Source organism: Pteropus vampyrus, unplaced genomic scaffold (genome assembly GCF_000151845.1).
Source record: "Pteropus vampyrus isolate Shadow unplaced genomic scaffold, Pvam_2.0 Scaffold43, whole genome shotgun sequence".
Lineage (NCBI taxonomy): Eukaryota > Metazoa > Chordata > Mammalia > Chiroptera > Pteropodidae > Pteropus > Pteropus vampyrus.
This window is the reverse complement of record NW_011888824.1, coordinates 598,772-613,095: the sequence shown is the minus strand read 5'-3', so window position 1 is coordinate 613,095 and position 14,324 is coordinate 598,772. Positions and strand designations below refer to the sequence as shown.

Sequence of the window (14,324 nt, the reverse complement as noted above, 5' to 3'; positions counted from 1 at the left end):
GGCGCCCGGGGACCCTCAGACGGCAGCGTCCTTGTTGGCCCCCATGGACCTGGGGGAGGAGCCGCTGGAGAAGGCGGCGCGCGCCCGCCCGGCCAAAGACCCCAACACTTATAAAGTGCTCTCGCTGGTAGGTCCGCGGGCCGGCGCCCGGGGCGGGGCGGGCGGTGCCCGGCTCCTGCGCTCCGAGCGCAGTCAGCACCCGGGACCCGGAGAGAGGCAGCTCGTGTGCCGCTCCTCTGCGCCTTCACGCTCCGCTCTGCAGACTGCACTGCGTGCTCATCACTCCCGCGCCTTCTGTTTACCCCAGGGGAATAGTTCACTCTCACTCGTATTAACCGATGCTTATAAAAGAGCCTGTTTATGCAAGCAGACTGTTAAAAAATTGTGAACTTTTGAAATACTACCTCTAACCCCCAGAGAGTTCAAGGTGTTTAGAAAAAAAGAGAGCAGCCGGAAAGTTGTTGGTCTTCGAAACTGTCAACAATGTTTTACCCCTGTTGGGTGGCATTTTGCAGTACTAGTTGCAGTATTGATAACTCACCTTGCATTAACTGATTCCATTTGAAAAGATTTAACAGAGCTCAAGTTTGAAGGAACTTTAGAAAATACTTTTTCCTTTGGCTCTGTTGAGGAATTTCCTTGCAGCTGTTTAGCAATTCCATCACTATTAATCTCATGTGAGTGTAAAGAAACGTTTATGATTCTTTGTCCACCCTCTTAACCATAGGCTACACAGTTTTGTTGCTTACAGAAGTCCTCAGTATTCCTCGGCTATTTCATTATGACAGTTGCAGGATCCACAGCCAATTATGAAATATGGGAGTTGTTTTTCAGTCTAGATCTGTGCTGGGAAGTGCTGGACTGAGAGTCAGAAGCCTGGGATGTTGGTTTCATGGTCGTTATTAATTGCTAAGGACTTTATAATCTCTCCCCAAACTTCAGTTTCTTCTGTGTTCAAATGAGGACATCAGCTCCGTTGCATATCGTGTAAGATTATTGTGAGGATCAAATAGAACGATGTATGTGGGGAAGTAAATTGAAAACCTACAAGGAGATGAAATCATTTTTATTGTATTATGTGGAAAGAATAGATTTCTATGTATAGTGTACCCTAAAATAGATCGTCATGTACATATTATGATTTGACCAGTGCTGTCTAGAGAATATCTTTTCTGATTTTTGAAATCTTTTTTTCTTTCATAAACGTTTCCATTTTCATTATAGCTTGAGTGGCGTAGAAATGTTACAATACTTTCAGGAACCAACATTCCTAGACTAAAGAAATGGTGTCATATACTTAGTACTTAAAAATAAGCCCAAGATTCAAACAGTAAGTGTCCCAAATCACGTTTTTAACTCGTTATATTTTGTATCATATATCACTCTTTAGAACGCAAGCTATTGATGAGAACTTAGCTTTAGTCTGTTGAGTTACCTTTTCAGTTTTTTCAGTAGGAGACCTTAGCTTTTATATCACAATCACTTAAGTTATTTACTATCAGTACTTCAGATGTTTTGCACACCACGCAGTATTTGGTAATTATATATTGAATCTATATGTAACTCCTATGTGAAATCACATCTAAATGCCCATACTCTTGAAAGGTTGCTAAATTTCCAATTGCCAAGTTTAGTTTTTGAATCTTTCCTACTCATTTATTTAGAGATCCACAATTGGTATCAGTAAAGGGCTGTCTTTGGAACATGCCTTCTAATCTTTGACCCCTGCGATCAGCTAACTGGTCAGACAGCATTCCGTTATGCTCTGATGATGCAACTCTAGAGAGGTGTTTAACGTGGAGGTGTCCTAGGACATACTTCCACAATTAGGACAATTCTGAATATTTTTTTGTTGTTTTTTGTTTTTTGGGTTTTTTTTTGCCATAACACAGATTTAACTGGAAATAATTATCTTGATGAAATACTGTGGGACATTAACATCCACCAAAACTCATTGCTGTATTTTTGAAACTCTTAATTTACCCATTTTTTTCTCCCTCCCTTTCTTCAATACCCTTCTTTTCCTAAGACCTTTTCCAAATGATGCACTTCCGAATGGAAAGTCTCTAAAAGGAACTTGACAATTGTCATCAAAGAGCTCTGGGATATGTCTCCTAGAAAGAAGCTGCAATTATGGGATAACTTTTTCAGGTTAAACATGAGCACACTTTTCATCAAGCTGAAGACATGGACTGGCTAATTGCATCTGGGGTCGAGCTTATGAGAGGCCAGCCACTTAGGAGGTCCTCAGCCAGTTTTTATCTAGCAGGATAAACACGAGAGTTGCCGTGCAGAGAATGATCTGTGGCAACCTGACTATTGCATTTTTTGGAAAATTTCTCATAAACTAAATGATATAGGTGTGTGAGAGTGGATGCAGAGGGGAGGGTCCTGCCCTACCCTTGCCTCTCACCAGTGTGGTATTTGATCCCAGGAAAAGATCAGCAAGCTCTGCTCTTGGGGCTTTTGGCTCTAGGCCCTGGAAATGCTCATTCCTAGGCTCTCAGCCAGACTGCAGAAAATTTCAAGAGAGCAAATACAAGTAGTATTCTCGATATACTTCAATAGATATGTTAAATACTTTCCTTGGTTCCAAATTAAGTTTTGAACTAAAATGTCCACTTTCACTGAGGTTGGACTTGAAGGTTTATTTGAAATGTCCTTCTTGTTTCCTGGCATAATTTTAAAGGGACAAGTAACTTTCAGCCACATGGCAGTAAATTTCTCCATTCTCTAGCGAGCTGTTCTACAGCATTATTTTGTGTTTGTGACCTTCTGATGTACTTATGAATATATAGACCTATGTATGTGTAAAGAGCCTTATGTGTGGGTGGTGGTGAGTGAATACTACTTTCACCTTTCAATGAAAGAGTTCTTTGTAAGTAGCAGAAGTTGGCCTTGTTTATCAGACATTTGGTTGCAAAAGTTATTAATTCTGTTAGCTTCCCCTTCCTCTTGCAACACATTATCTTATCTCTAAAATACAGCATGGACAATATTCAAGATAGTTCTCTGCTCTTAATCTGACCTGGAATTGACATTGCTCCTTGATTTGTAAAATTTGGCATCTGTCCAGCCATAGTTTAGCATTTTTATTTTTAAATAACCAGAGCATCTTAGAGGCCAGAGAAGTCCCCTGTTTGCCCCTTATGATATTTGTTACATAGGTTCTAATAAAATGTGCCAAAGATTTCTAGGAACCCAAAAAGATTGTTGTGTTTGCTGCTGGGACCAGCACAGTGTCAGCTTTTGGTTGACTGAAGAATGCACAGCATTTTTACTTAGTCCTAGTAACACTTTGACTTGGAAAGGGGCAAGATGGCAAGACTAAATACATAACCACATACTCATATGGCCAGCTGAAGGGCAGGAATCCAAATATAGATACAGTGAGAGAGATGACACTTGGGTATAAACTCAGGGAAAAGATCAAACTGGTATCAAACATTTTATTAGCATATGATAATTATCGCTATAATATATAATAATATAATTATTGCTATAAAAGGGAGATGGAAGAGGCAGTGAATGAACTATAAAGAAAAGTTCTGAACTAAGGCCAGTGTACCAAAGAGGCCAAACAAGATCGCTGTGATAACTTGGATTCAGAATTAGGATCTAACCACGGGGCATTTGCTCAGGTACAAACAACCTAATGTGGCCATCTGACATGTACAAGTCAGGCCATCCTGTAGGTATGAATGAGAGTCTCCCTCACACCAAGGCTTCTTCTGTTTGGGTGATTTTGCTGTCGACACCCCAAATTCAATCTTTGTGGCTTTTTTAGGGAACTGTTTTCTCTAGCATTGCTTTCTATTGCTTCCTTTCTTCTGCCTTGAGTCATATTCTGGTATTTTTCTCTCTCAGTATTAATGTCTCAGCTATTTCTACTCCATGCAATCTCTTTCTCATGGATACACAGCCACCCTTTCAACATCTTTCTTTTTTTCCCTCCTATCTCACTTTTTAGTTAGCTCTGTACTCAGTTTTGCTGTCTCCGCCCCATCATATCCTAATTATGGCTGAGGGGAATCTCTAATGGGCATGTTGAGAGACATTATGCATTCTATATAATAAAGAACTGGAAAACATTAATTCTTTTAGAATATTTGCAGAAATTTTTATTCTCATCTTCCTCTAGCTAACACTTTTCCCCTCAGATATCAATATTAAAGGTAAATGAAAATAGCCCTATATTTAATTTTGTTTTGATGAATTCCATTGCAAAATAGTCATGACTTTTAAGACATGGCAAATATATTTTATCTATATTTTATCTATATTATGGGCTTATTGAAGAACATAGAGATTCTGTTTTTTTTCTTTTTGCAAAGGGAAAGGGCATTTCAAGTTCTAAACAACTTAGGAACAAATAAGCTTTTAGAATACAACTCATAATTAGAGATCTGCCTTTAGTTTAAAATAAACATGTCTCTATCAACCATGAAATATCCTCCAAACAACAAAAAAATACAAATACTCCTTTGCAACAAGAACCAATAATCAAAATACTAACCCATCATGAACACTGTTTGGCATCAAATAAGACCTAAGTTATGTATCTACCAAGGAAAGAAAGTGTAATAATACATTTAAGAGGACTTTTCAAAAAAAAAAAAAATGACCAGAATGTTCAGCCAAATATTAATTAGAACACTCTATTTCCTGAGTGTTTTAGCTATCTGAGATTCAATTCCAAGAATTAAGATAACATCGGTAATATTTTTCATTATTTTCTTCTTTACTTGCTTTTAGTTTTTAAAATAAGATTTGGTAGAGATGTAGGTAGTAAAAAGTTTTTTAGATGATTGTAATCATTCTCATTGCACTTAGAAGTTTTAGAAAGCATTTTCCCATACATTCTTAATTGATCCTCAGCACCTCAGCAACTTTAAATTGGTGGCAGACGTACTTTACAGGTAAGGAAGCATCCGACTCACAGGGGTACAGTCAGGATTCTTAGACATTACTGTGCGTAGGAACCACTTGGGAACTCTTATAGACAGATTCCTTGGCTCCAATTCCAGAGATTGTGAGTTGAATATTTGGAATTGTTATGGACTGAGTGTTTGTGGCCCCCCACTCCCAATTCATATGTTGAAGCCCTTCCTCCAGAATGTGATGGTGTTTGGAGGCAAGGCCTTTGGGCAGTATAATTAGGTTTATATGAGTGCATGAGAGTAGGACCCTCTTGGTGGGATGAATGGCCTCATAAGAAGAGGAAGAGCGATCTTGCTCTTTCTCTCTCTCTGTGCACTCACCGAGGAAAGGCCATGTGAGGACACAGCGAAAGATGGCCGTCTGCAGTCCAGGAAGGAGAGCTCTCCCCAGGAAATGAATTGGTTAGCACCTTGACCTTGGATTTCCCAATCTCCAGAACTATGAGAAAATAAATTTCCATTGTTTAACCAGTCTATGGTATATTGTTATAGCAGCCCAAGCAGACTAAGACAGGAATGGGCCCAAGGATTTTGCATTTTTTAACAAGTACCTTGAGTTATTCAGATGTAGATGGTTCATTTACTCCACTTCTAGAAACAGTGGGTTAAATTTATAGTCTATTAGTGACTAATAGACTTTCATAAGTGAATGAATTTTTAACTCAAATTTTCATTCTGGACTAATGGCTAATGCCATCCCCTTCATTTGCTGTTTGCCATTGTGTGGTCAGTAGTCATGTGTTATTGTGAGCTTCCAGTGTATTCAAACTTTTGGGATAGTGGCTTTCTTCTTATTTTGAGTTTCCTTCTCAATACATTTAAAATATACTAGACTAGAAAAATGGAGAGTCATGATAGTCATTTTGGAGGGAGTAATTTTTTGTAAGCATATCTCATTTGTAGATTGATCATTTGCTCATATCTTAAGACTTTACAGATTTAGGTGGCAAACATTTTATCATAGGTGTGATTTGGGACTCTTAAATTAAGATCATTTTTGTCTTGGTTTTCAAGAGAATAATCCCAAGAAAGTAGCTTGTCCTAAAGTGGCTTTCTTTCCCTTTAAGAACTTTTTGACATTAGCAGGCATCAGGAGCTTAAGAGGTCTCATGGAGAGAGAGAACTAAAAAGAAATCTAAGTGGTTTTTTTATGATGCTACTGTGCAGCAAAATAAATATAATTATTGTGAGATTTTTCCAAAGCCTCATATTCTCCAGATTACCTTTACATGATTTGGATATATGTTCACCAATAAGACAACACAGGTAAAACAGTTTCGGCCAAAATATTTCAGGTGGCAATTCTCAAAGCATGGTCCCTAAGAGCTTTTCAGGGAGACTGTGGAGTCCAAAGTATTTTAACAACAATAGTAAGACATTATTTGCTCTTTTCACCATGTTGACACTTACAATGATGTTATTAAAGCATTGGTGAGTAAAACTACTGGCACTTTGGTAGAAATCAAGGCAGTAGCACCAATTGTACAAGTAGTCAGGCACTTGCAATGAAAATAAAAGTTTTGCTTAAAAGAATGTACTAGATGAAACAGTAAAAGTATCCTTGATGAAGCAGATTTTATTAAATTTCAGCTCTAAATTACCTATTCTTAATATTCTGTATGACAAAATTCGAAGTGTGTGTATACTGCTGCATACTGATGTACCATTATTTCTGGAGGAAAAGCAATTGTGCAGTTGAGTTGTAAGGTGAACTGGCTGCTTTTTTTTTTTTTTTTTCTTTTGTGGAATACCAGTTTTAGGTGAAAAAGCAACTGACAAACTGGTTATCAGACTTGGATATTTGGCACATAGTTTCTCATAAATGAATGATGTTAACATGTCACTTGAAAGAAAACAAATGAAGGTAACTTTTGCCCATGATACAATATGAGCTTTCAAGCAAAAATTATAGTTTTGGAAAACTTGTATCTGCCATTGCTAGCTTGACAGCTTCTCAATCTTTAAAGACTTTTCTGATGAAATTGATGGTGATACAATGTAATTTTTATATGGCATGACATGTGTCAACATTTAGAAGAACTACATCACTCGGTGAACCAATGGACTAATGGGTGATTTATAGAATTATGCATGGATAATAGTGCCAGTCAAAGTGTAAGATAGACTAATGGATTTTAATGTAATAGTATGAAAAGTTTATTAATATTGTTTCAAGTTTCATGTTGCATTTTGCTTTTAAGAAATTACCACTTGTCGGTGTAGTTCTAAAGAAAAAAAAATGTCCACAGTGATCTGAAAAAGGCTTTTTGGGTCTTCAGTGATTTTTAAGAGTATAAAGAGATTCTAAGACCAAAAGTTTGGAGAATATATGCTTTAAGAAAAGGTGTACATTCAGTAGTATTTTATGAACTAGGGAGGTGGGGAAAGGAGATTAAGACATAAAAAGAATCAGCTAGTTACAAAAATTATATCTTTATTTAAGTAAGGTCCTTTATAGATTTCGGAATACTTTTACATCTAGTAACTCCTTTGGTTCAAACCAGAGTTCTGCCATTATCCCCATGTTAGAGATGAAAAAAATCATGGCTTAGAGAAATTTGGGGTCTTTCCAAAATCACAAAACTAATACTCTTAATCTCATCACTGTAGTTTATTGACCAATGGTTTTAAATCCTAGTAGTGTTGTTGTCTGTTTGAATGTAGGCAAATAACTTAAGTTTGCTGAATGTCAGCTTCCACAACCATAAATGAGAGCTGATAAAACCATACTAGGTGTTAAGGAAATTAAATTAGATAACATATACAAAATGTTGCATAGTGTGCCCTAAATCAGGAGTCCCCAGCCCCTGGGCTTCAGACCGGTACTGGTCCGTGGCCTGTTAGGAACCAGGCCACATAGCTGGAGGTAAGAGGCGGGCAGCAAGCAAATCTTCATCTGTATTTGCAGTTGCTCCCCAGCGCCAGCATTACCACCTCAGCTCCACCTCAGATCATCAGGCATTAGATTCTCATAGGAGCACAAGTCCCTGGTTCCAAAAAGTGGGAACTGCCCTAAGTGGTTGTTTTCTTGTTATTATTGCTAAGCTTCAGTGTGACTGAATTTTTTTATTTTTCCTTACTCAGAAGACACTTTACATCCTTGCTATTGGAAAGTGTGGTCTGCAGACTAGTATGTCAGCATCACTTCCTTGAAGCCTGTAAGAAATGCAAAATCTTGGGCCTCATCCCAGACCTACTGAACCAAAATCTGCATTTCCACAAATCCCCAGGATTTTGCACATTAAAGTTTGAGGAGCTATACTTCATAGGGCAATGCAGTAGAGAAGGCACAGCAACTGGAATTTCTTTAGCTGGGGGTCCTAATCAACTCTTGTTCTGCCATTGACTTCATATTTGATGCTATGATAAAAAAAAATTACTAAATAGTCATTCATGACTTTAGCTGTGTTGGTGTTTGGTTAAAATGGTGCTACTGCTGATCGCATTTCACCCCTTTCCTTCCTTGGACCTCAGAGGAGCATTGATGAAAGTAGCCCCATTGTTCTTGTGGGGTGTACAGGACACTGGACTCGCAATTTCTTCCTCCCTTCACGTGTACAGTTTCCATCTTTCAGGAGCCTATGTATTTTCTTATACTTTACATTGCCTTTTCCTTACTCTGCCTTGGCTTGTCCTTTAATTGTGCTTTATTACTCTTGGCTGTGCCAATCTGCCTCTTCTGTGATCTGAAAACATTCAGTTGTTCTTTCCAACTCAACCATTCATCTTTTAAAGTATCAAGTAGATTTCACTTAACATCTCATCATCAATAGAACTCTTCAGTTCAGAGTTTCCACTGCAGTACCTTCTGCACAATCAACAATGTACTTGACACAAAACCAAAACAAAGAAATTGTATACCAGGGCTTTTTCAGGTGGTATTGAATCAGGTTAAATGTCCTTGGCACAGAGTTTGTTCCATAATGCTTACTCGGCCAAACACACTGGCTTCCTATAAAGTGCCACCCAGCATCATTTAGATTAGAATCTCCTGGGGAATAGGAAACAGGCGAGTGAAGTATATTCAGGTGGGAAGGGTGTGGGTCAGGAGGATTATGAATAGACTGTGTTGGTCTTTTCTATTTTTGGATTAACCAGGGAAATAAGTACAAAACAACTCTATACTTGTACACTATTTATTTAAATATCCTACTGACCAGCTCAAAAGAAGTAAATGTGAAGTATGTTGGCCTATAAAAGTATTTTACATTTTTCATCTCTTGGGAGCTTTCAAAGAAAAAGAGAATGATGGTTTTTCTGGGACGATTCAGACAAAAGTTTGAGAGACGGGTCATGTAAAGAGTCCTCAACTTAGAAACAAGAATTATTTGCCCTGTGACCTTTGAACAGTCGCTTTGCTTCTGTGACTTTCAGTTTTCTTAACCATAATGAGAGGGATTTGGATTAGGTGGGTTCCTTCTAGGTCTAAAATCTTTGTATAGAGAGCTTAAAATATTTTTCCCTTGTTATAAAAATACCACATATTGCAGAAAGCTCAGAAAATGCAAAAAAGTATAAAGAAGAATATAAAAATCGCTATCTTATTATATGCTATTAATGTTTTGTTTTTTTTTTCCCCTTCCCTCAGGACTTTTCTTTGTGTGTGGATCACTTTTTTTTTTTTTTAATGGGATCATACTGCATATACTGTTTCATTTCCTTTTTCCATTTATGTTCCATTATGGGATTTGCCATTGCTAGAGAGCTTTTCATGAATAGGATTTGAGATTTTTATTTTACTAATCTTAGCTAATCTTAGTTTATGAGGTAATCTTTGAAACCATTTCTAGTTGTATCTCAGACATAATCAGTCCCCCAAAAATTATTTTTATTTTTTTAGTACACATTTTCTGTTGTTTTCATTTCTTCATTGCTTGTGTCTTTTTTATGGTTTGATTATTAGTTTTCCTAAAATAACGCCTTCCTTTCATGATGATTCCACTCAGAATTTCCCAGAGACTGCCACAACCTATGTGGGGAAATGTATATTCCTAAACTCCATCTTCTTTTTAGGCTTATTTCTCATCACTTGACTAACAGTTACCACCCAAGGGCTTACATGAATAGTTTTTTCCATTCATAGCACTCCTGAAGGTTATGACATACATGTGTAGTCACTTATTACTCAATATTTGTCAAGCATTTAGAGCAGACCCTTGCATGCAGTAAGTGCTATGTAAGTATTTGCTGAATTTCATACATGCCTTCATTGAGTTTACTCTTTGTCAGGCCCTTTGTTAAGCACTTTATCTCACTTTAATTGATACTGTGTAAGGTGGGAGGAAGCAAACCTGTTGGCTGGTGATTGAGCCTGGTCTGGGACCCACACCTCAGTCCTTTATCTTATATAGGACATTTGTATTATGCGAGTAACTTGGAATTAGGATTTCAAAGAGCTCAGTTATTTTTTAGTCAACTTCTGCTTTTGTGGTACTTTGCCAATTTAGAGTCAGGGGCTCAAAAGGCATATCTCTCACAAATGTTCCAGCTTTGCTGAAACACACCTGCCATTACTACTATCAGGTCAGACTTGGACTGTTCCCCAAACACACTTTGTGTAGATTACTTCTGCTCTCTACCCCGGGAGTGATCCTTTCACTCTTTCTTACCCAGCACCCTGGGATCCACATCAATTTATTCTCCCACATGAAACATTCCTTAGCTGCTCTTTGGTCAGCTCTACCCTGTCCCTGAACCGCTGAATTGTCACTTAGGCAGAGAGAGGCCATAGAGGTTAGTGGTTAAGAGCCAGGCTCAGGAGCCAGACTGCTGGAGTGTGAATCCTGTCTCTGCCAGTAACCGCTCTGTGTCCTTGAGCAAGCCCCTTCTCTGTGCCTTAATTTTCTCACCTGTAATATGGGGATAATAATAACAGCGACCTCATAAGTTTGTATTGAAGGTTAAATGAATTAATATATGTAAATTAATTATAAAAGTGCTTGAGAAATAGATGCTAGATTAGGGTTTATTGTTGTTGTTATGATTAATAACTTTTTAAACAAATATTTATCGTTTCCACTGTGTGAGCAGTCAGCCCTTTCAAGAGGCTGGAGGCTAAATGGTGCTAAGAGAAGGGGAAAGACTCCCTGTTATCGTGGTCTATCCCCACAGGACCCGATTTTTAAAATTAATTAACTAATTTTATAGTTGACATACAATATTTTATTAGTTTCAGGTGTACAAAATAGTGGTTTGACATTTATACACTTTATGAAGTGATTGCCACACTAAGTCCGGTAGTCCTCTGTTGCTGTACAAAGTTATTACGGTATCATTGAATATATTCCCAGGACCAGATATTTATCAAAGATTCCCACAAGATTGTCTCACGTTGCAGCTGTGCTACGTGCTACCTAGAAGCTGTACACAGGGCTTAGTCGTAGAGGTCTGAGAAGGCGTCCCTGAGGAAGTGACAGGTAAGCAGAAGAGGATTCTGAGGGGACGTAGCAGCATGTGCATAGGTGCTGGAATAGCAGGGAGTTATGGTCCATCTCAGAAAGGGAAAAAAAAATGTCCAGGGTGGCGGGTTACAGAGAGGTGTGTGATAGGTGACAAGGTCAGAAAAGTGGTCAGGGACCAGGTCTAGGCAGGGCCTTGAAGACCATTTTAGGGATTTGAGGTTTTGTTTAAGGGCAAGTGGAAATCACTGAAGTCTTTTTCTATTTGTTTGTTTTTGTTTTTAGTGCCAAAATCTGATTTACATTTTGAAAAGGTCATTTTAGCTTTAGTGGCAGGAACGAATTAAAGGGAGCATATTGGGTCAAGAAAGATCATTTTTTACTTGGCCATTTCATAACTACCTTTTTTCTACTAAATGTTAAGTTCTAATGTGGCTGTTTAAAATTTACATTAATTAAAATTAAAATAAAAAGGAATTAAATTTCTCAGTCTAACTACTTTTCAAGTGGTCAACAGTGACCTGCCAGCCACTACTGTATCAGGCAGCACAGACATATGGAACTTTTTATCTCAGAACTACTGTTACATAGTGCTTAAAGGTTGTGTTAGTGAAGAGATTTTTTTTTTTTTTAATTTTATAGTTCTTCCAGAAAGTAATAATGAAACATTTGTTCAATAAACATTTGTTAGAACAAAAGAAATTGCTTAAAAGGATTAAATTATGAATGTTCTTTAAAAAATAATTTTAAGATTCCTTATCCAAATAAATTAGTATAATTAAGTTGACATAAGCCTAAATATATACACTGAAAGGTGATACATTTCTGAAATTATGTTCCCTCCAGAATAGTAAACCTATGTATCTGTTACCAGTTTTTAAGTTCTTTCTGTAAGCTACCACTGTAATTGTCATTTGAGTCTTTACAGAAGACTCAATCTGGATCTTTATAGAAAGTAAGTGGTTGCTTGTTATCTCTCTGTTACCCACTTCCTGTCTTCATGAGAAATTACCAAAAATCCTCTCTTTCTGTTGTCTATTTCCACTGTGCCCATGTTTCAAGAATAAATACAAAGCACTCTAGTCATTATATTCCAAAAATTATTTCATAAAAAAAAAAGAAATCACATAACCCTAACTGAGCACAGTGTTCCTTTCCACCTTTGTGTTTCATCTTTGACCTACTCTCTGCATAGGCAAGATACCTACCTAAGCAAGAAAAATAGTGTCTTTTGGATAAAACCCATGGTGCTTTACCTTTTAATCCATCTGTTTTTATCCTCTGCCTGAAGATAGGAAGGGCTGTCCTGTACCATAAATAAATGACTTTCGTCTCATGAGTTTAACTAAACATAAAACATTTTTCTGTAAAATCATTTAATACTACTTTTATTTAATGAATCATATCTTTCTCAGTCCTAGTTTCAAAAGAAACAAACTATTTTCAGGATGATTTGGCTGCGCTGTTTTTTTTCCCCCCCTTGAAATCCAATTTAAGCAAGATCTAATAAAATATTTTTTGCATCCAGGAGTTTAAGAATTAAAAACAAGTGAACCCTCGAAATGGGAAGATCTTTGACTGTGTTAAATTTAGCTCAGATTATATACCTTGGGATGTGCGTGTGTGTGTGTGTGTGTGTATGTCTCTCTGTCTCTCTGTCTGTCTCTCTGTCTCTATGTCTCTTTCTTTCTATCTCTCTGTCTGATGTCTGATCATTTGCTATACTGGCCAGGGTCCAATCAGAAGAACAAAGGCCATACTTGATAATTTAATCAGGGGAATTTGATAAAAGAAACGAGTTACAAAGGCGTTGGAAAAGCTGAAAGCCAAATGGGGTAATGTAGCAGTGAGGCAATGCCTTCCTCCAATGAAGTAATGAAGAACCAGGTTGTGACCCTAGTAAAGCTGACCAGTTGTGCACTTTCAGCATAATCAGCTCTTTGCTTCCTTCATTGATCATTACCTTGGGAACAATTTAGGCATATACTCTGGAAGAAGAAGAAAAGCAAGTGTGTTCTTTCATGTGGTCAGGGAGCCATGTTGGTTATACTACCCATTTGATAAATTCATCCCTGTTTAGCATCTGATCATTAGCTCTGTAGACTCAAAAACCTCTCACAGTTTTTGATGGGTCAGAAATTCTGGAAAGGCTTGACTGGGCAGGTGTGGTTCAGTGTCTCTCTTGCAGTTGCAGTCAGATGGTGGCCGGAGTTGCAACAGTAGGGAATGGAGCATCTAGGAGCCGGCCAGGTGTCTCTCTCCCACTTCTTGTAGTTTTATGACTTCACTGTGTGGTCTCTGTACATGGGATAGTTTGGGTTTACTCACAGCCTCAGAGTAGATTGCTTACGTGGGGGCTGAAGACTTTAACACCAGGTATTTCAGTAATGGATCTACATAATTAAAAAAATAATTGGATAGTATTTTATATTGTTTGGAACTACCATAATAATTATATTTACTCACTTGTTTATTAACAGAAATTTAGGTTATTTGCACATTTTGCTATTATACACATTACTACAATAAATAAATATCTGTGTGCATGTGCTTATGTGAAATTTTCTATCATATAATAGAACTGGCTTTGCAGAAGTAGAGGATATGAACATTTTGAATTTAGATAGTTATTTAAATGACATTTTAGAAAGAAACTTATATTTCTATGAAGACTGTGAAAATGCCGGTTTCACTTCACATTCTTGGTAACACTTGAAATTATCAGTCTTTTTTGAACATTTGTCAGTTTTTTTGAGTAAAAAGGGGACTCTAATTTATAGTACTTTAATTTTTAATGAAGGTGAATGTCATCTTTTTATTAGCAGTTTTCTTTAAAAAGCTGATTTATTACTTTTGGTACTTTGAAAATATGGGTTATCTTTTCTATTTGATTTTTATACATCCGTTATCTATCATGGACATTAACCTTTTGTCATATGTTCAAAATGTTTTACCCTGGTTTCCTCCACCCGAATTTTACTTTTGG

The 14,324-nt window shown here is 37.3% G+C and overlaps 1 protein-coding gene across 2 annotated transcripts in view; it reads left to right on the top strand.

The window, feature by feature from the left end:
* The first annotated feature begins 6 nt into the window (after positions 1-6).
* ENPP1 (ectonucleotide pyrophosphatase/phosphodiesterase 1) overlaps positions 7-14,324 on the top strand; it is a 64,019-nt gene continuing 49,701 nt past the window's right edge. For both annotated transcript variants that reach the window (XM_023529805.1, XM_023529806.1), the window contains exon 1: positions 7-127. In XM_023529805.1, coding sequence (XP_023385573.1) covers positions 44-127 — 84 coding nt within the window. In that variant the 5' untranslated portion in view covers positions 7-43. The remainder of the gene's footprint in view (positions 128-14,324) is intronic.